Source organism: Myodes glareolus, chromosome 7 (genome assembly GCF_982192425.1).
Source record: "Myodes glareolus chromosome 7, mMyoGla1.1, whole genome shotgun sequence".
Classification (NCBI taxonomy): domain Eukaryota; kingdom Metazoa; phylum Chordata; class Mammalia; order Rodentia; family Cricetidae; genus Myodes; species Myodes glareolus.
The window spans coordinates 49,544,364-49,570,041 of NC_142032.1; the positions used below are offsets into that span (position 1 = coordinate 49,544,364).

The 25,678-nt window shown below is 37.5% G+C and overlaps 2 protein-coding genes across 4 annotated transcripts in view; both read left to right on the forward strand.

Moving 5' to 3' along the window:
• Zfp91 (ZFP91 zinc finger protein, atypical E3 ubiquitin ligase) overlaps positions 1–20,487 on the forward strand; it is a 31,444-nt gene extending 10,957 nt beyond the window's left edge. The window contains exons 3-12 of one of the 3 annotated variants that reach the window (XM_085693659.2): positions 4,106–4,312; positions 4,556–4,592; positions 5,158–5,259; positions 7,788–7,922; positions 8,776–8,826; positions 9,211–9,289; positions 10,434–10,548; positions 16,302–16,401; positions 16,841–17,213; positions 20,128–20,487. In XM_085693659.2, coding sequence (XP_085549785.1) covers positions 4,106–4,312; positions 4,556–4,592; positions 5,158–5,259; positions 7,788–7,922; positions 8,776–8,826; positions 9,211–9,289; positions 10,434–10,548; positions 16,302–16,401; positions 16,841–17,213; positions 20,128–20,250 — 1,322 coding nt within the window. In that variant the 3' untranslated portion in view covers positions 20,251–20,487. Of the gene's footprint in view, positions 1–4,105; positions 4,313–4,555; positions 4,593–5,157; positions 5,260–7,787; positions 7,923–8,775; positions 8,827–9,210; positions 9,290–10,433; positions 10,549–16,301; positions 16,402–16,840; positions 19,820–20,127 lie in introns of those variants that run through there. The other 2 variants (XM_048430590.3, XM_085693658.2) reach the window with 2 other exon arrangements.
• Positions 20,488–20,635: 148 nt separating this feature from the next.
• Positions 20,636–25,214, forward strand: Cntf (ciliary neurotrophic factor). Its single transcript, XM_048430553.3, has 2 exons — positions 20,636–22,230; positions 23,078–25,214. The coding sequence occupies exons 1-2, from the start codon at positions 22,117–22,119 to the stop codon at positions 23,564–23,566; spliced, it is 603 nt and encodes a 200-aa protein (XP_048286510.2). The 5' UTR covers positions 20,636–22,116; the 3' UTR covers positions 23,567–25,214.
• Positions 25,215–25,678: the final 464 nt, after the last annotated feature.

Consider the following 25,678-nt stretch of genomic DNA (forward strand, 5'->3'; position numbering starts at 1 on the left):
TCATGATGGCATACTTTTTGTTTTTTCAAGACAGGATTTCTCTGTGTAACAGCTCTGACTGTCCTGGAACTTGTTCTGTAGACCAGGCTGACCTCAAACTCACAGAGAGCCACCTGCCTCTGCATTCTGAGTGCTGGAATTAAAAGCATGCACCACTACTGCCCAGCAATGGCATACTGAGCTGAATAATAGTCCATTGTGTAAACTTTGTTTATCTAGTCCTCTCTTGAGGGACATCAAGAAACATTGTTTCAAGTTTCTGGCCATTATATATAGAACAGCAGTGAACATAGTTGAGCTAATGTCCTTATGGTAGGATGCTGTCTCATTTGGATGCTGGATCTTGAGGTAGAACAATTCCCAGTTTTCTGGGAAACCGTATTGATTTCTATAGTGGCTGTACGTGTTTGCAATCCCACCAGCAATGTATGAGTATTCATCTTAGTCCACATCCTTGCCAATATGAGCTGTGATTTGTAATACTGATCTTAGCCATAATGATGGTGTAATGTAATCTCAAAGTAGTTTTGATTTGCATTTCCCTGATTGGTTAAGGATATTGAATATTTCTTTTCTCAACCTTTTGAGTTTCTTCTATTGAGAATTCTGTGTTTAGATCCCCATTTTTTTATTTGTCATTTGGTTTTTTTAGATCAAGTTCCTTGTTCTTTATTATTGGGTATTAGTCCTCTCTCAAATGTGGAGTTGGTAAGAATATTACAGTGAAGGAAAACTGCTTTATAGCAGTCAGAAAGAAAGCCCACTTCCTAACAGTTCACTAAGCCATAAATTCATCTGTGAATTAATCTGCTGATGTTAGAGCTCTCGTGATTCTGTCACTTTTGGAAGGCTCAGCACTGAAGCTGTTGAAACTCAGACTTAGTTTTAAGTACCTAAGCTTTGCGGGAGGTCATTATATCCATCATTACATGAACCAGGAACTGTTGGCTCATGTATATAATTTGGTGTTGTATTGAGAATCTTCTGTTTTCCTGCCCAGTCTTATGTCTGTTTGCATTATACAACGGTTCTAGTTTCTCTGAATTCTCTTCAACACACTTTTCTTTTTTATAACCCTCCTAGTCAGTATAAAATTACGGCCTCATCAAGCATTTGATTTGCCTTTCATTAATGACTGATGTTGAGTATTTTTGCATATGGTTTTGGTTTTGGGGTGGAGATTTTTTTTTAAGCTTGTTTATCTTTAATGAAATGTTTATTCATATCTTTTGCTTATGTTTCTGGTTATATGCCTTTTTAAATTGAAAGGTGAGTTTTATATGCTTAAAGTATTATAGCAAATGTAATTTGCAAATCTCTTCCATTCTATAAACCATCTTCACTGTGAATTTTTAAAGTGTTAGCTCTTTCATTTATATATATGATCCATTTTGAATTAAATTTTAAGAGCTAAGAATCTAGCTTTCTAATCTTTGTATGTACTGTTTTCCCATTAACATTTGTTGAAGAGAATGCCCATTCCCACCAGCTGTTTTGCACATAGATGAATAGATTTATTGCTAAAGTTTTAATTCAGTTTATTGGCTATTATGTTTAGTCTTTTACCAGTACTGGTTCCTGTAACCTTTAGTAAGTTTTGAAGTTCTGAAAAAGTCTTCTAAGTTTGTTCTTGTTTCAATAGTTTTGGCTACTCCTTGGTCTCTTGATTTTTTTCATATGCATTTTAGGATCAGGTTAACAGAATCTGGATTTTTATAGATATGTTGTTTAAACATCTGTTTTGGGAAGATTATCTTCTTAGCAATATTTTTTATTCTTTTAAAAGGGGAAGCATTTTCTGAATTTCCTTTGGGGATTGTTCAGTTGGTGATATATTTTAAGGCAGAAATGTATTTATTGATTTTTCTATTCTACACCTTTCTGAATTTATTTCAAGAGGAGATATCTATCAATATGAATATAAGATTATTTAATATTCAGATAACAAAGAAGTTTTGTCGTCATCGTCCCCAATTTGGATGTTACCTTTACTTTTCTTTGTTTTCCTTTCCCTAATTTTTGAGGCTTGAATTTCTAGTAGATTATTAAATAGAAGTAAAGAGGTCATCCATGACTTTCTACTTAGGTAGAAGACTTGTTTTTACAACCGAATATGCTTAGGAGAATATGTGTGTTTTGATAGTTTATCTATGTTGAAATGATTTTTTTGTGTTTTCCTGATACATAATTTATTTTGAATATCAAAACTATATATTGATTCTCTTAAATATGCCATAGTATTTGGTTTATAGGAAATATCAATTGGTATGTAGGGGGGTTTTAAAGTTTTTTGTTTGTTTTTGTTTTGGTGTTAGGGTAATGCTGACATCATAATATTATTGAAGTGATCTATTTAATATTTTTTAAAGTTTGAGAAAGTCTGGAGGGTTTGTTTTAAAATATTTGTTAGGATTAACTACTAAGTTCTGAGCCTAGATTTTTGTATTTGGGATGGTTGAAGCTAGAACAACAAATGTCAAGGTATTTCAATAGGAGGCTTATGCTGCAAAAGGTGACTCTTGTCACCACTGGGCTCAGAATACAAAGCATGATCTGCAAAGATTATCCTTAAACCTTCCACTCTAATAGAGTTGCCTTTACTAATAACCTAACATCTGTGTGTTGAAGTGCCTGTTTTCTTGAAGCCTTGCCATGGTCATACAGTGTGTTGTCATACATTTGTATGAATTCAGAATGTACTGCTCTGTTGATGTCATTATAAATGAGTTGAGATTTTTGTTTGTATGTTTGAAAGCCGTATTTTTTTCTGTGTATGTATACATACATACATGCCACTGCATTTAATTAAGGTTGCTTGCATGAATGTTGGAACAAGGGCAATTTACAGAGACATTGACAGCTTAGAGAAACCTTACGTTGAAGGCCCCAGTCTTAGGCAAATAACTACAAACGCTAGCTTTTTATGAGTGCAGGTGCCATGTCAGATTCAGAACATAACATTTTACAACACAGTCTCCCATATTTTGATTCTTATATAATTCCCTCCCTTCCCTGAGTGGATAGTGTAGATTTCCTAGACAGTGCTGAGCACTCAAGAGTCACTTATGCCCAGCACTTTGATCTTAAGGATCTCTGTATTAACTTACTACTCACAGCAAAGGAAGCTTGTCTAATCAAGGCTGAGAAAGCACTAGTCACTAGATGTAAACATAAATGAAAGCAATGTGACAATATGTCTGGTTAGGGAAACAACAGTAATAGGTTTCCCCTCCGAGAGCATATCCCACCTCCCTACCAACTGGGACTTTGACGAAGTTATTCCTAACAAACATGAATTTTCTCTGATGGAATGAGCCACAAATCCAGTTTAGAAAGTAATCGATCACCCCTATAACAGTCATGCCACTATTATACAAATGGATACATCTTGCCTGGCAGTATTGTAGAATGCAGGATCCACAATTAGATGAGACTGATAACTTTCCCAACAGTGTGCATAGCACCTCTCAGCCCTGTAAAGTTGGGTATCCAGTTCAGTTCCAGCTTGATTTTTGTCTTGCAACCAAAGTATATGGTGTTTTCAGCAGTAGGTTCTGACCATTCAGTTCTGGTGAGCAATTTACCATTGAGTTTGTTTGTCTGTCTGTTTGTTTTTTATACTCTCACTAGTTTTAATTCATGATCCTTCTTCTATCTCAGTCTGAGTGGTGGAGTATAAGAAAACTACCTACCTACTACACTTGTCGTATACTATCGCTATGATAAAGTACCATGACGGGCAAACTCTTGCAGAGGGTTAGCCCATTGTTGTCTTGGTGGAGAGGGTGGTGGCATGCAGGCAGCCATGGTGCTGAAGAACTGAGAACTCTACATCCAGATCTGCTGGCAGAGAACTACTGAACTGGGCTTGAGCATTTGAAACCCCAAAGCCCACCCACCCACCAGTGACACACTTCCTCCTACAAGGCCACACCAACCCCAACAAGGTCACACTCCATGACAATGAAGCATTCAAATATATGAACCTGCAGGGGCCAAGTAAAGATCCGTTTTATTTCAGTGTCATCTTGATTTTATTTCAATTTAACGTATAAGCATGGTTATTTCACTGGTTAACTGAAACTTGAATTATGTTTTCACCTAGATCCCAAGGAAGAGAAAGAAGATGATTCTATCCTCCCTCAGGAAGTTTCCATTTCTGCAACTAGGCCTAGCCGAGGCTGGCGCAATAGTAGCAGGACATCTATTTCTCGCCTTCGAGACACTGAGAATACTCGGAGCTCTAGGTCCAAGACTAGTTCATTGCAACTTGTCTGCAAGTCAGAACCAATTACAGATCAACTTGAATATGGTACGATGTAAATATAATATGGTTACTCAAATACCTGATTGGTTCTTTAATCTTAAATGTAATATTGAATATCTTAATTTCGGGGGACAGGAGGTAATATAGGTAGGATTTGTTTTGGGTACATTGTAGATACTCTCCATTTACAGAGCTCCTTCATACAGTGATTTCACTTAATCTTTGGCTATGAAGAGAAAATATCTCGTGTGTGTGTGTGTCTCAATAAATTTTGGTTTAATTTTCTAGAAGTTCGAGAAGAACCTCTGTCTCCCGGTGGCATTAGGTACAACATTTATTTCATACTTATATCTTTGAATACTCAATTGTATTAAATGATTGAGACTTTTTATTTGATAAAATGTTGAACTGTTAGTTTCATTTTTAATATATCACACCTAATATTCCACATCTGATTTTAAATGGACCATAAGACTTTAGGATACTTTTTTCCTAATTCCAAAGTCATGTTTTGAGTATCCTCTCTGGTTATTCTCTGTTGGGAACAAAAACACAAGTGTCTTGCCAGTGTCTTTCATAGTACTTTGGTAGTTTAATGTTGGTTAAGTCTTTTGTGGTACAACACATCAGACAATTACAACTGAATTATAAAGTCAGTTGTCTAAGTCTTCATGCCGTTGAGCAATTATTTCATTTTTACTTAAAATGTTGTCGTATATCTTATTTGTATAGTCTGAGTTTTAAGTGTATTGTTTAGAATGTAGTCCATTCAGGTCATGAGGATGAAAATTTTAGATGATGTGAATTTTTGGCGGTGTATAAGTATTCTAATTTACTCCTATTAGATAATCCTTGGAATCAGAATTTATTATTTGTTTTCTTATTTATAGTAGTGATGAGGAAGAGGAGGAGGAAGAGATGTTAATCAGTGAAGAGGAAATACCATTCAAAGATGACCCAAGAGATGAGACCTACAAGCCCCATCTTGAAAGGCATGTTTGAAATTTTACTGTATGTGCTAGTGAAAAACACATAAGAATACATGGTTGGATATGTCTGTTTTATTTTTGTCCCAAGATTAAATAAACATGGGAATAATTTGAATGAGTGATTGTTTTGCAACTCTAGCATTTTACTCTCTCATAGAACCTTCTTTGATGTATTGAATTTTAATATTAACTATACCATTTAGTAGAAGTGTGCATGTTTTAATAAGGTTTTCTGGAATGTTTAAAGTTGTTTCACGCAATATCTTACTTCTCTTTGCAGCTATAGTGAGATTTGATCTTTGTATGTTTTGGCCTGCCTTAGTTTTCATTACTGTTGCTTTGATGATGAAAAGCAAATTGGAGGGAAAAGGGTTTATTTGACTTATTCTTCTACACATATTGACCACTACTGTGGAAAGTTAGGACAGGAAGGAACTCAGAAGGGTGAGAACATGGAGGCAGGGACTGATGCGAGACTATGGAGGGACACTGCTTTCTGGCTTCCTCAGCCTGCCCTCTTATAGAATCCAGTACCACTGGCCCAGGGTTGGTCACATTCACAATGGGCTAGATTCTCTCTACAAGAATCACTGATTAATCCAGGCTTACCTATAGCCTGATTTTTTATTATTATTATTTTGTTTATTTATTGAGCTCTACATTTTTCTCTGCTCCCCTCCCTGCCTCTCCCCTCCCCACTTCAATCCTCCCCCAAGGTCCCCATGCTCCCAGTTTACTCAAGAGATCTTGTCTTTGTCTACTTTCTACTTCCCGTGTAGATTATATCTGTAAGTCTCTCTTAGTGTCCACATTGTTGTCTAAATTCTCTGGGATTGTGGTTTAATAGGCTGGCTTTCTTTGCATTATATTTAAAAACCACCTATGAGTGAGTGCATGTGATAATTGTCTTTCTGTGTCTGGGTTACCTCACTCAAAATGATGTTTTCTAACTCCATTTTCCTGCAAAATTCAAGATGTCATTTTTTTCTGCTGTGTAGTACTCTATTGTATAAATGTACCACATTTTTCTTATCCATTCTTCGATCAAGGGGCATCTAGGTTGTTTCCAGGTTCTGGCTCTGACAAACAAAGCTACTGTGAACATAGTTGAGCACATGTCCTTGTAGAACGATTGAGCTTTGGATATATACCCAAAAGTGGTATTACTGGGTCTTGAGGAAGGTTGTTTCCTAATTTTCTCAGAAATCGCCACACTGACATCCAAAGGGGTTGTACCAGCTTACATTCCCACCAGCAATGCAGAAGTGTTCCCTTTTCCCCACAACCTCTTCAGCATAAGTTGTCATCAGTGTTTTTGATCTTGGCCATTCTGACAGGTGTAAGATAGAATCTGACTTGTTTTGATTTGCATTTCTCTGATGACTAAGAATGTTGAACATTTCCTTACGTGTCTTTCAGCCATTTTAGATTCCTCTGTTGAGAGTTCTCTTTAGGTCTATACTCCATTTTTTTAAATTGGATTTTGTGTTCTTTTGATGACCAATTTCTTGAGTTCTTTGTATATTTTGGAGATCAGACCTCTGTCTGATGTGGGGTTAGTGAAGATCTTTTCCCAATCTGTAGACTGTTGTTTTTTCTTGTTGACTGTATCTTTTGCTTTACAGAAGCTTTTCAAGTTCAGGAGGTCCCATTTATTAATTGTTTCTCTCAGTGTCTGTGCTGCTGGTCTGTGCTGCTGGGGTTCTATTTAGAAAGTGGTTCCCTGTGCCAATGCATTCAAGTGTACTTCCCACTTTCTCTTCTCTAAGGTTCAGTGTGGCTGGCTTTGTGTTGAGGTCTTTGATCAATTTGGACTTGAGTTTTGTGCATGGTGATAGATATGGGTCTATTTTCATTTTTCTATATGTTGATAATTCATTTATGCCAGTCCCACTTGTTAAATATGCTTTTTTTTTCCATTTGATACTTTTTGCTTCTTTATCAAAGATGAGGTGTTCGAAGATGTGTGGATTGATATCCAGGTCTTATATTCGAGTCCATCGGTTCTCCTGTCTGTTCTTATGCCAATACCAGGCTGTTTTCAGTACTGTAGTTCTTTAGTAGAGTTTGAAGTCAGGGATTGTGATGCCTCCAGAAGTTCTTTTATTGCACAGGATCGTTTTGGCTATCCTGGATTTTGTGCTTTTCCAACTGAAATTGAGTACCATTCTTTCGAGGTCTTTGAAGAATTTTGATGGGCACTATACCCTGATCTTATGAAGGCATTTTTTCGGTTGAAGTTTCACGCTTGGGATGACTCCAACTTGTGTCAAGTTGACATAAATTAGCCAGTGTAAAGCAGTATTCTTGCATGGACATCACACCACACACACACTTATACTTGCTGTGAGGTTGGGGATGTGGACAATTGATAACATCTGGTTTTTAAGCCGAGAATCACAGCTTTAGAATAATGAGATAATGATAAACCCTAAGCTTCAATCTGGTATCAATATACTGCCTTTAATGAAGTCTTTCTTAGAATATTTGTGTTGAGGTTTTTTTTTGTTTTTTTTTTTTTCTGTTTTAAGGGAAACCCCAAAACCACGGAGAAAATCAGGGAAGGTCAAAGAAGAAAAAGAAAAGCAAGAAATTAAAGTGGAAGTAGAAGTAGAGGTGAAAGAAGAGGAGAATGAAATTAGGGAAGATGAAGAGCCTCCTAGGAAGTGAGTAGGCAGTTTCTACTAAAAGTGGAAACCTTCCTTCTAAAACTACTAGTAGACAAAATTCAAGTTGCATGAGAGTGTGTATATATGCATGGATGTGTGCACGCACACACATTTGGACATGGGGCCACATGCATTTAGTCCCGGCACTTGGGAGGCAGAGACAAGCCTTGTGTGTGAGGCCAACCTAATCTACATACCCAATTCCAGCTCAACCAGGGCTACATAATGAGACCTGCCCTCAAATAAAAAACCCAAACATACAGAAGGGGTATATGAGTGTGTAATACTAATGTTAAGCAACTTAGAGTTTCTTTGGAACAACTTTGAAAGGTTGTTTTGGTGTTGTTTTTGTTTCATTGCAAAGCAATATATCAGTAAGTCCAAATGAGCAAAAGACAGTATCTATGAGGATACGAGGAAACAGAGGAATAGAGAAAGCCAGAAAAATAATCTCAGATGTGTATTCTCAAAAACTGATAAATATATTAAATGATGCAGAAGACTTGAATCTGTAAAAACTTTCCATATAGCACACACTTTGTTGCAGAAATAAGAGTATTTTATTTTCTTGTCTTTTTTTAATTAATTGCATTGAGATAGTAAACTCTTTACTTAGCTATTCTTCAAGTAATATTGAAATTTAGCCAGATATTTCATAGTAATGCCTGTGATAAAGAATAATTTATGAGTGGAAACCTCAGTAAATCTGGCTTGAAACCAAATGCCGATTTTTGTTTTATTGGTTATGCTCTGTGTCTGCCACTTGTTCTTGAGCCTCTGGAATGTACTTCAGCCATTCTATTAGCTTTCATCTAGAATATTTAGTCAACTACTCTTTCTTAAATTGTAGGAGAGGGAGAAGGAGAAAAGATGACAAAAGTCCACGGTTGCCCAAAAGGAGGTGAGGCATTTCTTCTCCTGTTTTTTATACCTTTAGTCTTTGATAGGCGTTTGATTACTTTAGCTTTCGTAAGCAGAAGAGGTGTGGCGTATTTAAAATTTCACAAAAGTGGTTTTCTTAATGTCCTTTGTGCACAGATGACATGTTTTTATTTTCATTGCAAATTGCTAATTTGTCTGAAATCCTCGGTACTTTCTAATTTTTGCAGGTTACTAGCTCAGTCATGCTGTTTATAAACTATTGAACATTTGGCAATTTGGTTACTTGAGTACAGATTTTGTGAAACCTATGTATTACCATAGATATTTTAATTTATATAGAACATCACACTAAATAGAGAATACCACTTCTCCTGCTAACTTTTTTCTAACATTTTGGTAATAGAAAAAAACCTCCAATCCAGTATGTCCGTTGTGAGATGGAAGGATGTGGAACTGTTCTGGCTCACCCTCGCTATTTGCAGGTCAGTGAAGTTGTTAAACAAGGCAGTCTTTCATACAGTGTCCATTACTTGTCTCCTAAGATGTTAATTTGTATAACATTTGTAAACATTGATATAAAATATGAAGAAAAATATTGCTAAGTATAAAATTATATAAATCATCTTTATTCCACTTGTATTCCTTTAACAGATATACCTGAGACTAGTAATTTAAAGAACAAATTTATTAGCTTTTGATTCCAAGTCCTTTAGAAGTATTAAGAATATGGTACCAGCGTCTGGAAAGGGGTCTTCTTCTTCACAGAGTGTAAGACTGAAGGACAAGAAGGAAGCATGAGGAGAAACAGGGATCTGGGTTCACTTTGTTAACACTTTTAATCGATTTCTGAGGACAGAACATATACCTCAGCATTATTGCATTGAAGGCTTAAGTTTTCAACACAAGAACCAGTGGGGTGGGAGGGTGGAGAAGAGAATACACTTAAACCTTAGCACATTCTATTCCCTGAACCCAAGTACATTACTCGGATTTTTACAGTGTTACAGTATGTCCCAAAGTGGTATGAAGAAGTCTCCCATAACAGATTACTGAAACAATACACAAAGACACAGGCTAATAGCTTTTAACTTCAATATTTATTAGGACACAAAGAATATAGTGTACAAGCTAATGATTTCCTCGAGATAGTGTAAAAAATTATTTTTTTTAAAGTTTTGATCTTTTAAGGTTTTTCCTTAAATGAGTAGATATTTAACTGGCTGGCTTTTAGGGTATGTGCAATATAAATATAGCAGGAAACAGGGAATTGAAATAGTGAAATGTTGCTTAGGAAATGCCTGTTAGTCTTCAGCAGTAAGTATGAAACTAGTACCTTACTTTTGGAGTATGGTTTTGGTTTTGGTTTTTGGCATGTATCATTTGGGATACTCATTTTTATTTTGTGTTTTTATTTTGCAAATGAAAACAAGAACTTGAAATGTTTAAGTACTTCTAAGATCACATTGCTAGTGAGTGACGGGAACACTTTGGAACCCAGGTCTATTTTATTCCTATGTTCTTTACCATTTTATTCTGCTAGTTTTCTTTAGAACTTTTTTTGATTTAGCAAAAAAAGAATGTTGAGAAAAATTGTTTTCCCTTTTCACTTTCCTTTTGCTATTTTAGCACCACATTAAGTACCAGCATTTGCTGAAAAAAAAATATGTATGTCCCCATCCTTCCTGTGGACGACTCTTCAGGCTCCAGAAGCAACTTCTGCGACATGCTAAACATCATACAGGTACATTTCTAAGTAAAAAGTTTATCATGTAAATAAGTGAACTGCAATTAGGGCATTATAGTCTGGTAATGAAGCAAGATATTTCTAATACAAATCTTTTTAAAAGGACCTAGTTGACAAGCATGGGAGAAAGTTGGGAAAATAAACATTGATAAATACAAGCATATGAAAATTTAATTATGCCAGCACTGGGAAAACTAAAGCAGGGGTTTGAGTTCCAGGCCAGACTGGACTACATATATAGAATCTGTTTTAAAAGCTGGGAATAGGGGAGATATAGGGTCTCATTAAGAAGTCTTGGCTGTCCTGGAACTCACTGTGGAGACCAGACTGGCCTCAAACTCCCACCAGTCCTACCATTGTTTCCCAGGTATTGGGATTGACCCTCATTGGTTTTCTTGTCTTTAAAATAACTTACTGATAGGATAAAGCCCTTGCCCACAAGCATAAGGACCAGAGATCAGAGATGCTCTAGGACCCATATAAAAGCCAGGCAACTGGCTCCCTGTAATCCTAACATTTGGGAAATAGTATCTCTAGGGCAATCTAGCTAACTAGTAGGAATCAGTGCTCTATGGGATCTGTGAGCAATCCTGCCTCAAAGAATAAAGTAGAGAGTGATCCCAAAAGACTCTTGACTTTAGCTTCAGTCCATGATATACACCATAGACACCAAAAAAAAAAAAAAAATTTAAATTTTTAAAAAGAATATTACAGATTGTAATCAGCTAATACTTTAGAACTTTTACTGCTTGGCTTCTGAGAATTTTTTGTTGTTGTTCTGGGACTATTGATCTTTTACTAAGCATGTATCCTATGTCAGCTATGATCTTAACATAGCTGTGCTAATCTCTCCACTCAACACCACTAAGCCATGTTTTATACTTACTAGAACTTTAGAAGAAGTAAACAGTTTGCCAATGATCACCTAATTAATTAAATAAGCTTACTATTCTGCTTCAAGCAGTTACTGATCAGCAAAGATACTTGGTAGTAGCTATTAGGGAATAAAAGTAGAATGAACATTAATGAGAAAGCCTAAACAGTAAAAGGAGTTTGCTTTCATTTATGGTTTTCTATTAAATAGCTTGAGATGATTATATCTGTGGAGATCATAAAAACTAGTTACTGAACTTGTTGCTAATTCCTATATAAACAGCTCAAAAACAGAAACTGACTAATGTGTATTATTGAACAGGCTCAAATTCTATTCATTTATAGCCACTGACAATCTTAGTGAAATTCTGCTTTAAACATGAATAGTATATTGTACTAAATAGATATATCTCACATTTGATAATTACTTGTGTTCTCTCCCCAGTCTTCGATAGTAAGACTAAAAATTCCCCTTGAAAGAATATGTCCCTCCCCTAGCTGATAATGATGTACATACTCTCACACAGGCAAGTTACTTTTCATTTTTCCTTAACTATAAATTACAGGTATCAATATGATAGGCTAATTATAATAAATATGAAATGAGATAACATTTTTGTATGTCACATAAAACTTGCAACATAGTAGACATTTGCAAGATACCAGGATATGAACTCTTGAACATTAATTTCCCCAAAATCTACAACCATTTCTTCATACTATATAAACTGAAGAACAAAAAAGCCTGCTATTTTGCTCCTGAATACAGGCCATATGTTTTTTCGTTTTGTTTCTCCCTCTATACTGTTTTGTCCCACTGAAAGTCTTCCCAACAGCTAGCTTAGACTATTTTAACTAAATACCACAGTCTACTATGAGAAACTTTAATTTGGTTATTTGATTAATATAATTTCAGAATGTTATCTTTTCCTTTAAAAATTAGTTTATACAGACCCCCTTTGTAAATGTAACCTTTCAAGTGGTTGCCCCACACATTTGCTGTGCTTCATGAGTGCTAAAATATTCTAATCTGGCAGTCAAGAAACTTTAAAGCGGGACATATGAGTGATACCCTTGCTCCTGTGTTAGAACTGTATTTTCAGACCTTGTGTAGTGCAACACAGAATAGCCAGCATTGGCATCATTTGGGTTTCTGCTCGCCCTCTCTCATATGTGATGAGTCAGCATATTCATTAATATGTCCAAGATAATTGTTATGTGTTTAAATTTGAGGAAAAACAGCTTATTTCTCAGCCTCCTGAATGAGCCACTTACCATATCTGGCTGCTACACATGTTAAAGCTATTTGGAAAGGAGTATTAAAGTAGATATTTTTGATGACTTAAGATGTTTTTACTATGATTGCATCAAGTTTTTTTAAATGGAATAGAAAATGTAGTGGTTATTAACCAAATTATTCAGCATACCTTAGTCCTTTGGCTCCTTAACCAAGTAGTAGAAATAGAAATATAGTGCAATGATCCTTTATGTCATTGATTCCATATTATGCGAGATTCGTTTAAGTTTCTGTGAAACTTGAGGTGATGAAGGGAATTACAGTGGAATGAGGAAAAACTTAAATGGTACAGAAGATGCAGGGTGGCAAATAAAGAAATAAATGCAAGTGGCATTTGAATTTATTTGAAATACTATCTAGTTATCATTTAACCTGAAATGGAATGTTTACTGTTTAGATATGGATCAGGTTGTTCCAGTAGAAAATCATATTGTTTGTATCTGGGTTTTTTTATGTTAGATTGTTTTTATATGACAATCTGAAAAAGTTATTTTAAAAAATAAAACCGACAGAAAGTGCACTAATATCTGTCTTAGTTACTGTTCTGTTGTTGTGAGAAAACAGCATTACCAATGCACCTTTTTAATAAAAAGAAAAAAATGCTTTCTTTTATTAAAGAACAGCATTTAATTAGGAGCTTGCTTACAAGGTTAGACAGAGTGTTAGTCCATTGTCATGGTAGCAGGTAGCATGGCACTGGGGAAGTAGCTGAGAGCTCACATCTAGTCCACAAGTTACAGGCCGAAAGAGAGACTGCCTAGTTTGGACTTTTGAAACCTCAAAGCCCCACCCCCATGAGTTCTCTCCAACATGGCCATACTTCCTAATCCTTCCTAAGTAGTTTACCATCTGAGAATCAGACATTCTAATATGTGAGCCTACAGGACCATTCTCATTCAGACCACCACAAAATCCTAACCAGTTTATTCAGTATCCTGGAATATTGTTACAGCTGGGATTGAGGTTCTGGTTTCCTTACTTATACTTAGATTTTTGGTTTGAGTGGGTTTTGTTTCTGTTTTTTGAAGCAAGGTTAGCTATGTAGCCCTAGCTGGCCTGGAACTCTCTATGTAGTCTCATATAGAGATCTGGCTGACTTTGCCTCCTGAGTGCTGGTACACGCCTAGTTACTCCAGTGTATATACTGTTATCTGAAGATTTGGAGATAGGAAACACAAGTGATAAAGAACTTTTGTCTTTCTGCATCAGGTTACCCAACTCAATATATTTTCTAGTTCCATCCATTTACTTGGAAATTTCATGATTTCATTTTTGTTCACAACTGAATAAAACATTGTGTGTGTGTGTGTGTGTGTGTATATATATATATATATGTATGTATGTATGTATGTATGTATGCATGTATGTATACCACTTTTCATTATTCATTAATCAGTTGAAAGGTTTTCCTAGCTACTGTAGAGCAGCAGTAAACATGACTGAACAAGCATCTGTAGAGTAGAATGTCAAGTCCTTTGGGCATTGTCAGAGTGGAGTAACTAAACCATTTGGTAAAGTTATTTTTAGATTTTTTTAAGGATTCTCCACATTAATTTCCAAAGTGTCTACATCAGTTTGCAAATACCAATAACAGTGGATGAAGGTTCCTTCCTCCACTCAGCATTTGTTGCCAGTTGTTTTGTTAGTCATTCTGGCAGGGATAAGATGGAATTGTTTTCATTCGTATTTTACTAGTTGCTGAAGATGATGACACTTTTTGTGGTGTTTCTTAGCCACTTTTATTTCTTCTTTTGCAACTCTGTTCAGATCCATAGCCCATTTTTTGAAATGGATTGTTTTCTTGATTCTTTGTTTTTTGTGTTTTTTATATATTTTGTATATTTACCCTGTCAAATGTGTAGCAGGCATAGTTTCTTACCTACCCTGTAGGATTCCTCTTTGGTCAGTTGTTTTTTTAGCTGTACAGAAGCTTTGATTTTTATGAAACGCTTATGGTTGGTTTGAATGAAAATGACCCCATAGGCTCATAGGGATTGGCATTATTGGAAAGTGTAGCCTTTTTGGAGTAGATGTGGTGTTGTTGAAGTGTGTCACTGGTCTCATAAACTCAAGCCAGGCAGAATGGGTCATTGTCTCTTTGTGCTGCCAGATGTAGACCTCTCAGCTACCTCCCCAGCACCGCATCTACCTGCATGCCACCATGTTTCCTGCTATGGCAATAATGAACTAAATCTGAACTGTAAGCTAGCCCCAGTTAAATATTTTCCTTTTTAAGAGTTGCTATGGTTATGGTGTCTCTTCACAGCAATAAAATCCTAAGAGAACCCCACTTGTCAGTTCTTGGTGTTAATTCCTAGGCAAATAGAATCATATTCAGAAAGTCTTTTCTACACCTATATCTTAGGTTTTGTTCTAGCGGTGTCAGTGTTTCATGATTCATACTGAGGTCTTTGATCCACTTGGAGTTAATTTTTCTGCACGGTGGTAAATATGGGCCTGGTTTCAGTAGACATCTCGTTTTCCCAGTATAATTTCATGAAAATGCTGTCTTGTCTCTACTGTTTGTGTTTGGGGTGCTTTTATTAAATTTTATAGTCAAATGTTTGTTTTTTGTGAAAAACTTTCATATGTCTATTGAGATGATCTTATGGTGATTTTATTTTAAGTCCCTTTATATGATTTATTTACTTACATATATTGACTCATTCCTCCATCTCTGTGATAAAATCAACTTGATCATGGTGGGTTATCTTTTTGATGTGTCTGTATTCAGTTTGCAAGTATTTTACTTTGCATCTATTTGTATCAGGGATATTGGCCTGTTTTATTTTTTGTGTTTTGTATATATGTAGCTTGGGTATTAGAGTAATACTGGCTTCTAGAATTAACTTTTAAGCTGATTTTTTATTCTATTTAAAAAACAAACTATCTTTTTTCATCTTACATACCAATTCCAGTTCCCACTTCCTCCCCTCTACCTTCTTTCTACTTCCCCCCACCCCCCATCCACTCCCCAGAGAGGGTAAGGCACATGGCTTTGGGGAAGGTCCAAGGCCCTCCCTACTGTATCTAGACTGAGCAAGGTATCCCTTCAAAGAGAATGAGTTCCAAAAAGCCAGTACAAGCAGTAGAGGATAAATCCTGGTGCCACTGCCAGTGGCCCCGCTGTCTGCACCAGCCATACTGTCACCATGTTCCAAGGGCCTAGTTTGGTCCTATGCTGGTTCCTTCCCTGTCTAGCCAGAGTTGGTAAACTCCCATTAGCTTAGGTAAGCTGTTTCCGAGGGTATCCCATCATGGTCATGATCTCTTTGCTCATATTCTCACTTCTCCCACTCTTCGACTGAACTTTAGGAGCTCAGCGCAGTGCTCCGCTTTGGCTTTCTGCCTCCTCTTCCATTAGTTTAAGCTGAGTTTTACTCTGCTAAATGCATGTATGAAAAATACAATCAAAACAATACTTTTTGTTGTTAAATTTAGCTTGGTCAAAGTATTTACTCATTGCAAAGGGTGGTGTGTGCTGTAGACTAACTGCCAGAACACTTGCTCATCTGCAAACTGTAGAAAATACTTAGCAGGTGTCTTAATAGAACATTAACCACATTCTTTTTCTTCTTAGATCAGAGGGATTATATCTGTGAATATTGTGCTCGGGCCTTCAAGAGTTCCCACAATCTGGCAGTACACCGGATGATTCACACGGGCGAGAAGCCATTACAGTGAGTATTTACCTATTATTGAATATCTGGGTAGAAAGGAGTACATTTACCTCACTTGGAGGTTTGTAGTTTGTTATAAACATTTCAGTTGTCACCGCTAATTTGACTTTTACTAAGTGAAAGACTAGATAATCTTATTAGTTTGAGAATTTATTCTGCCTTAACCACTTCCCACCCAGCCCAGCCCCCTTTTTGAAGTAAGCCATACAACCCAGTTTGTACTGCTTATATATTTGAGGATAGGACTGTGTTTTCTTTTCTTTTTCTTTTTTGTTGTTTCTTAAGCAAACAATGTAAAGTTAGATTTCCATCTAGTAGTTTCCTATTCCTTCATAAAATGTATGTGCTACAGATTAGTATGTGTATACATTTTTTCAGTTCTTACTTGGCCTTTGGTAGAGTTCTGCTTGATCATTCATTTCCTTTGAATTTTCTTTAGATGTGAGATCTGTGGATTTACTTGTCGACAAAAGGCATCCCTTAATTGGCACATGAAGAAACATGACGCAGACTCCTTCTACCAATTTTCTTGCAATATCTGTGGCAAAAAATTTGAGAAGAAGGACAGCGTAGTGGCACACAAAGCAAAAAGCCACCCTGAGGTGCTGATTGCAGAAGCTCTGGCAGCCAATGCAGGCGCCCTCATCACCAGCACAGATATCTTGGGCACTAACACAGAGCCCCTGACACAACCTGCAGATGCACAAGGGCTTCCTCTTCTTCCTGAGCCCTTGGGAAACTCAACATCTGGAGAGTGCCTACTGCTAGAAGCTGAAGGGATGTCAAAGTCATACTGCAGTGGGACAGAACGGGTGAGCCTTATGGCTGACGGGAAGATCTTTGTGGGAAGCGGCAGCAGTGGGGGCACTGAAGGGCTGGTCATGAACTCGGATATTCTCGGTGCTACCACAGAGGTTCTGATTGAAGATTCAGACTCTACTGGACCTTAGTGCAAAGAAAGACTTTGGGCACTGGGACAGTGCAGACTTTGTATTTAAAAGACAAAAAAGGACAAAAAAAATTTAAAGCATTTAAAATCTAGTAAAATAACTGAAGGGCCTGCTCTTTGCATTGTGGATCACAGCACACACACACAACTCACACAGAGAGACTTTTTCTCATCCCTCCCTCCCTTTCGCCCCCTCTCCTGAATTTCCCTCCTTTATCCTTAAAATATTGATTTGCCTTTACCAGAAAGGTCATTGAAAAAGCAGCGGTATACTTGGTTCCAGCCAGCAGCTGACTTCCTGCTCATCGGCAGATCTCCTTTTCCCAACCTATAACTGATGTGCTCTGGATCAGCTTTTAACTCATAGTAGTATATTACTATCATCTAAATCTTTTCTCCTCTACTGCTGCCCTATGGCTCTGGCTTCTCCCCACTGCAACAGCCAACACTTATCCTCAAATATTATATAATTCTATTTTCTGGAGGCTGGCAGCTTGACTTGGCACTTTAGGGCCCCTTAGCAGGATGCTGTTAAAACAGCACACATCTCACCCCTCTTCCATTACTCACTGGGTTTGGGGAAGGAAGGATACATGGGGACCACCTCCCTCCCCTTCAGTGGATCCCAGCACCTCAGTCCCCCCCTCCTAAACCTCCATATGGCTCTTAATGGTGCTCAATTGCTTGGAAGCAGGCTCCCAAGAAAGAGGGGACTGCCCTATGTACAGTTTTTGGCTGTAAGACAGGGCTCTTTGTCAGTGAGAAAAGTCCCGGGCTAATGGCAGAAATTTGCACTTTGAACATGTGTGTTTTTGTGTTGTGGAACCTGAGATTCCTTATTTATTAATGGAAAGTCTGATTTTTTTGGGGGGGAGGGTCTTTGTTGCTATGTTTTGTGGGGCTGGGAGAGTAGATTATTCTGACATGGGATCCTTCCTATAAGAGGTACTTTGAAGGCAAGGCTTAGAGTTGAAGAAGCACAGCCAGCCTCTAAAATCATAGTTTTCCAGTGGCCTTTACAGAAAGCTGGTCCTCAGCACTAACAGAATCACTACAGTAGCCTAGTGCTTTTTTGGAAGCCTTAGGGAAGGTTGATGAGTTTGTGGTAACTAGAGTGCTCATGGAGATACACAAGGATTTGAGGGGATGAGGAATGTTATTCAAGGTCTGAATCACACAAAAGATTTTTTCTTCTGTGAATTTTTTTCTTTTTGTCCTCACCATTTTTGTGCATTTATCTCCCTACTGACCTGATTCCGGCCCCTTGTTTTGATTGTGGTTTTGGTTTTGTCATTGGTTATTCCAGCTCTTGATTAGTGGGAAGCCAGACCCTGTCTTTCATGAAGGACAAAATTAAGAGTTCTGGAGTTTGGGTTTAGAGAAAACTGTTGTGTCATATTTCGTCTGTAGAAGGAACAAAGTTTGAATAGACAAAAGCAAAGGTAAAAAATCTGTGTGATAATGTCTTTGGCTGTCCCCAAATTATCTGTTTTCCTTGGAGTAGGGATTTTTAATGCATTGTGGATCATCACTGTCATTGGGAGACGCAGATTGTGTTTTTACATGCTTATACCTCTCAGAAGACTAAAACCCTAAATTGAGCATTGAGCTCGCTTTTTTGAGAATTAGGAGTGCAGTTCCTCCCTGTGTGCTTCAGAATCTGCCATTGAAGACCTGGCCAGTTACCAGAAATACATGATGACTGTTGGGAAAATTAAGAGTCTGACTGAGAACAAAATAAGGAACAGCTTGTTTTTCACAAACACTAAACTATGTATGGAGTTTACCAAATTTTCTCTGCTTAATTTTTTTTTCCCAAAAAATGTCATGTCTGAAAGACGCTTACTGTACACCCACCAATGTCACTGGTTGGGATTCCGGGGAGGAGGGCGGAAGACACCTACAGGAACAATCTTAAACACATTATTGTTTCCTCTAAAGTGTTGCAGACTTTGCCATCCTTCCCATATTGAGTGGAGAGAAGGCTTGAAGATAGACTTTCCTGCCCCACAGAGTTTGACTTTGTTGCATTGATTTGAAATGTGCATTGACTTTGGTGCACTTGGTACACAGATTTGGAAATACTGTAAGAGCAATTATAAATGGGACTGCAGCAGAGTTGCTCTACATGATACTGTTTTTCTACCTAATATCTGTATCCTACACTTAGCCTTTGCGTTTCACATTTAGACTGATTTCATTTAGAGTGGTTACTCATCAAATATAACCACCCACAGAAAAGCAGACTGCATTGTAAACATCTCTTCTTTCTGGGACGGGGAGAAATGTGTTCTTTTCTGTACCTCACTCCCCTCCCCACGAAAGCAACTAGTTATAATAATTAGAAACTTCCTGTCCTCTCATTTGGGGGAGGGGGCGTAAAGGGGACTGGGTCATCTTCATAGCTACCGTTTGCTGACAATAAATTATTGTAGCGGTTTGCAATAAATTTAAAATATTTTTCATGAACTTTATTTTTTTTCTTTTGAGAACAAGTGCTAGCATGGTAAAAGTCTATATGAGCAAACTAAGCACCATTACCAATTCCTTTCTTCCCATGCCACTCATTTAATTGTCCTTTAAAGAATTCTTTTAATCTTAGAAATTGATAGATATTTCGTACTCTTTATCTTTTAAATAACTAGTCATACCTCCATTTTCAATTGACAATTCCAAATTTTATAGATATAGTTGTGATAATTATTCGGTATTTCTGGGAGCTGTGCATACTCCTTGCTGGCATATTTTGCATAATTAGACCCTTACACATTTTACAGGGTTTAGTCGGACACTGGCTGGGAGTCCTGGGAATGAGCACAGACAACATCGTCATAGAGCACTTGGACCTCCCTCGCACCTGTTTGAAGGAAGAATGTGAACTCTACCACCAACCTAAGTGAGGTCTTACAGCCTTGCTACAGAACAGTTTCGCTCCTGTCTTTCTTCCAATTTTCCATATACTCAAGAAAATCAGAACATTGTAATGGGGCAGTTATATTTCCTAAAAGCTTTTTTTGCCTGTTGAAATGTGCAGGACCCTTTTCCTGTGATGAGAGATAGGTGGTTACTTGATCTAGGTTTAAAAGTTATGTAAAAAATATATATATATAATAAAAGGGATACTTTGCTTTTAAAAATCTTGTTTCCTCTTAATCTAGGTAATCATATTCAAAATAAGTATGTAAAGAAGAAAAATAAAAGTTGTCTTCCTGGAAGCAATTAGTCTTCCTTGGTTGTACTGAGTTAGTCATCCAAGAGTAAAACAGTTGATGCTGTTAAATGTAGAAAACAGATGCCTCCAGGGTAGGCTTTTGTATGCTGCTATTTGCTCGTTATTTAGAGTTGGTTAGCGGTTCTAATGCTGAGATGCCTTGTAGCTCTGTATTTGGCAGACTCCAAATGGGTGTTTCAGTTGCTTGCGTGAGGTTATTAAAGATACTGTGAAGTACAGTTTACTCTGATAATAGAACCTTGGTTGCATTTAACATTAGTGCTTCTTGACAACGCCTTTAATACCCTGTCAAGTTCGAATTTAAAAAAGAAAACATAGTCTAACCTTGATTAAAAGTTCAGTGGCAGTCATTCCTTATTTATTGTTTGCCTATGTCAATTCGCTCCTGAGATGGTATATGTTTGGACTTCTTGGCAACATCTGATATGAAATAGGGACAGTCACTGACCCATTTGCAGATGAAACTTTGAAACTTCAGCCAATTAACATCACCCAGTGAATACAATAGAATGAAAGCTCTGTAAGCACCTTTTAACTCTTTTGTCCTCATTTCAAAACCTTGTTCATTCTCTTGTTAGCATGGAGTATGACTGGGACTGGGAAGAAAAAGAAGCGTGTTGTCACTTGAGTAAAACTGCCTGAGAAATGTTACCAAGTAGGGTTGGGTGTTTCCTTTGGAAGAGAACAGGCCTAAACAGTACCTTTCACATCCTGTAGCTACTAAGAAGGCTCCATGATTGAGATTAGAGATGCTCCTTTAGCTAATTTTTAAACAAGTTTAACCTTATGAGGGATAGGAATGGAAAGATGCTACAAAAGACCTGCATCACAGTCTTTGTCTCTTGCACAAAACAGAAGCTATACAAAGATGTCATAAAGTTGGAAAGGGGGAGAATAAGCCCAAAGACCAGTGTAGGAACACAAGTCTAGTTTATTGGATTAACTTCTTTGAGGAAAGTTTCTTATATCAAATGAGAAAATTTTTCTTTTACGTCCGAAGAATACTAATATTTAGCCCAGAATTAATCTGAGTATCATGAAGTTTAAATATTGGAACATATTATCTGACCCATTTGATAAATGGCACTTAATAATATACTTTGCCATGCTAAAAAAAATTTAGGCTCTAGAAAGCAGAATAAAATCAACAGATTATATGTGTAAATAACAGACTATATTAGGCAGGGGTTGGTGTCATGAGGATTAGTGTGATAGTGACCTTGTTGCTAAGTACAAAAGCAAAACAATGACATAAAAACAAGTGCTGAGTACTGAGTGGAGGAGAGAGATGGAGGCAGACACTGCGGGGGGGAAAAAAACTTATTAAAAGGGCCTTTTGATTCCACAGGCACAAAAATCCACAGCCAGGAATTTGCTGCCACCTCTGAGTCAGGCAGGGGGTGGGGATGGGGGTGCACAATCCCATTAGAGAATGCCCAGTGGATTTAGTCTGTGGGAGTCACATTTCTTATTTGGCCCTGTGAAGACAGAAGCAAACCAGCTCACTTGTTTCCTGGGACAGTTGATTTAGGGGATGGCTTTTGCAGAGCATTCACCTCTGACCCTGCACCGTCGGGACCTCTGTAGCCGTTCTATCTGGCTAGCAAGGAAGATTCGCTCAGACCTGACTGCTCTTATGGAATCTTACGTAAGTTGTCTATTTTGCTGTTGCCTGTTTTTAAGTCTTCTAGTTCAACTCTTAACCATCATGTTCCAACCCCATAACCAATTATGAAAACTCTAGTCTTAATGGTCATTCATATATTAAACACCTATAATTTGGCATGGCCTCTCCCTTGAGAAAACTCATGTAACCTGAACTGTCTTCTCAAGACAGGTCTTTTCTTGAGTGAGAAGATGGAATATTTGGTTGTCTTTTTTCTGAACCCTACCAAGATAGACAGTAGACTTTCTTAAGTTTTGGTTCCTCATAAAATTTTTGAGCTTTGTAAATAAAAGGGTTATAGGATTAGGAAGAACCTTATGGAATTTTAGATAAAGTTTAGTTTCCCTCTGAACAGTACCTACATACGTTTTAATTTTCTATATCAGAAGTATTCCTGTAACTAAAAAGATTCCCTAGAATATTCTCTAGAGTCTTGTGAAAATGTTAAATTAACCTTGGAGTTCTGGGCTTGTTTTCTCATGAAAGGCCTCCATCTAAAGGCCTGCTGTGATAATATTTCAGGCCTCTGGTAAAGTTACAAATTTATGTTCTCTGAAAATTGATAACTTTTGAAAAGCCTTGCCATTTATAAGACTAATGGTTACCCTATTAAAGCCAGTTCCTATTGTATTCTAAAAGATTGATCTCACTGTGAGAGTGGACGTTGGGAAGAGTGAAATTAAGGTAGTGCTGCAAGATCATGGCTCTCCAAATGAAGGCTTTCTGTTTACAACTTGGATCATTGACTACAAAAGTGAGTGTTTATTTGTGATTGGAGAATGGAATTGAGATGATAATGGAATATATGTTTTGCTCTGTCCTTAACCAGGTGAAGCATCAGGGCCTGAATAAAAATATCAACCTGGATTCTGTGGATGGCGTGCCAGTGGCAAGCACTGATCGCTGGAGTGAGATGACTGAGGCAGAGCGACTCCAGGAGAACCTCCAGGCTTACCGTACCTTCCACGGGATGTTGGCCAAGCTTTTAGAAGACCAGAGAGAGCATTTCACCCCAGCTGAAGGTGACTTCCATCAGGCAATACATACTCTTCTGCTCCAGGTTTCTGCCTTTGCCTACCAGCTAGAGGAGTTAATGGTGCTGCTGGAACAGAAGATCCCTGAAAATGAGGTTGATGGGACACCTGTTGCTGTTGGAGTTGGTGGCCTCTTTGAGAAGAAGATATGGGGCCTGAAGGTTCTTCAAGAGCTTTCACAGTGGACCGTGAGGTCTATCCATGACCTCCGTGTCATTTCTTCTCATCAGATGGGAATCACAGCACATGAGAGCCATTATGGGGCCAAGGACAAGCAAATGTAGCAGTCCTTACCTCTCATTTTTTGTTCTGCTGAAATATAGGTAGTTCCCTGAGGCCTTGTTTTCCTGGAGTCAGTTTTTGAGAACCTTAAACCACAAGCAGTTTCATCAAGTAGGCTTGACCCACATTTGAACAGATTGATTTTCATGGTTATTCTGGGTGTATGCGTATGTACGAATGTTTTTGTTTGTACTGGTGGTATAATAGAGTAGAAACAAGGGAAATATCCTCTTACCTTAGAGCTTTAATGTCCCTGATACTGATACTAAGTGACCTTTCTAGGCATTTAACAGCCTTTCAAGTAGAAGAGAAATTGTAACTAGTTCTGATTGACTTCCGAAAAGACTGAATAATAAACAAATTAGAAGTGCCAGACTATCACCATTCAAACTACCATAATATTGGTATGCTGGGGCAATGAGTGCCATAGCTTTATGTATATTCTATATAACTTTACATTTTTGTCTCAGAGGGTTAGATGTGTCTTGTGATCTATCCTGAGCACTGACAAGCAAGCAGCCTTTTGTTACATATCCTCAGAAGTCAGCAGCAGATGTCCAAGTGTTGTTGCCCATACCTGGCAAAGAACAGCAGCTACAAATCTTCAGATTCCATTTGGGTGAAAAGTGGGGCCCAGTGTGCTTCCATACTTCAAAACAGAGGATATGCAATAACAGAGTGGTTAGGGTTGACTGTGTACTTGAGTATTGGGTTAATCATTGTTTATAGGAAGTTAACAGATCAGTGATATGGGTACCATATATAGATACTCGATAGTGAGTGGAATGTTCAAGTTAAAGAGTCACAGACCTCCATCACCTTACATTCTCTGGGCTTACTCATGAGGGGAGGATGAAGTCTAGTTGGTCCCCACTGAGAATGCCAGGGATTCTTAAACAACACAGTAATGCTCTGTTTTTAATGTTCTTGTGAGAGCCAAACAGCATGGAAGACTAGGAAACAGATGTCCCTGGGAAAGGTCTGTGCATTAGTGGTGCACTGTGATTCCAACAATTTGTATCATTTGTTTTTTACTTATCTTTAGATAAACCTGAGAGATCTTAGTTGAGGGCCCAAGTCTAATCATGACATCTTGCTTCATAAGTGAGTGAACTATGCATGAGTCAGAGAGGGCTAACTTCTGTAAGTTGCATGAGGTGGGGATCTGTGACTCATCTTGTGTGCTCTCCTATAATGGGTTCCATAAAGGCTAAAATTCTGATTAAGTACATGACCGTACTCAGTCAAGCATTGTAGTAGCTCAGGGGAGGTGAGACTCTGTTTTCTAGTATGCATTTGTGAAAAAGCAGTTGCATATGTATAAAATAAAAAGATCAAAACTAGAATGGGATTATAAAGAACTAAAAGAGATCATTTAAAGCCACAAATAAATGTGCTTCCTGGGTTGATGGAGTATAATACAGAATAAACTCGAACAGTGCAAAAAAAAAAAAGAAAAAAAGAATAAGAAGTTGGCTCATGAACACATCTGGACTCGAACCCACACCATAAAAGGCCTATTTTGTTTTATTCCATTTGTGATTGTGGTATACATAATTTTTCATTATGATAAAGTCTTATTTCATTTGTGCTTATTAAGTTCTGTTTGTCAGGAGCATCTTCCATTTAATAAAGTGTATGTTAACAAGGTTCATGTTTAAAGAAGAAAAGTGTCTAAAATTTCATTATGAGGAATAACAAGATTACGAACAATCTGCATCATGAATGACCCCTCTTCTAAGTTTTTTCTTTTTTTTTTTTAAATCTCACAGGTGTGACAGATATTGCAGGATTTTCTGAAATAAGAGAGTCTGGCTTAAGCTCTGTTGAGTTACATGTAAAAGAATGTGTATATAGGTTTCAATTGGAAGGCAGCCCAGACAAAATACAAATATTGAATGAGAAGAAATAGAAAGATGTCTGAGACGCTTTAGTGCCCTGCCTACTGTGTTGTCAGATTCATCTTCAAGAAACTTGGTAGTGCATGGCAGCAACCCAGGCACTCAGGAAATTGAAGGTTGGGAGTTTGATGGTAGATTGGAATACATAGTAAGAATGTACACACACACACACCCCAAGAAGAAAAATAGAAATTTAAAGTATGTCTCTCAGCT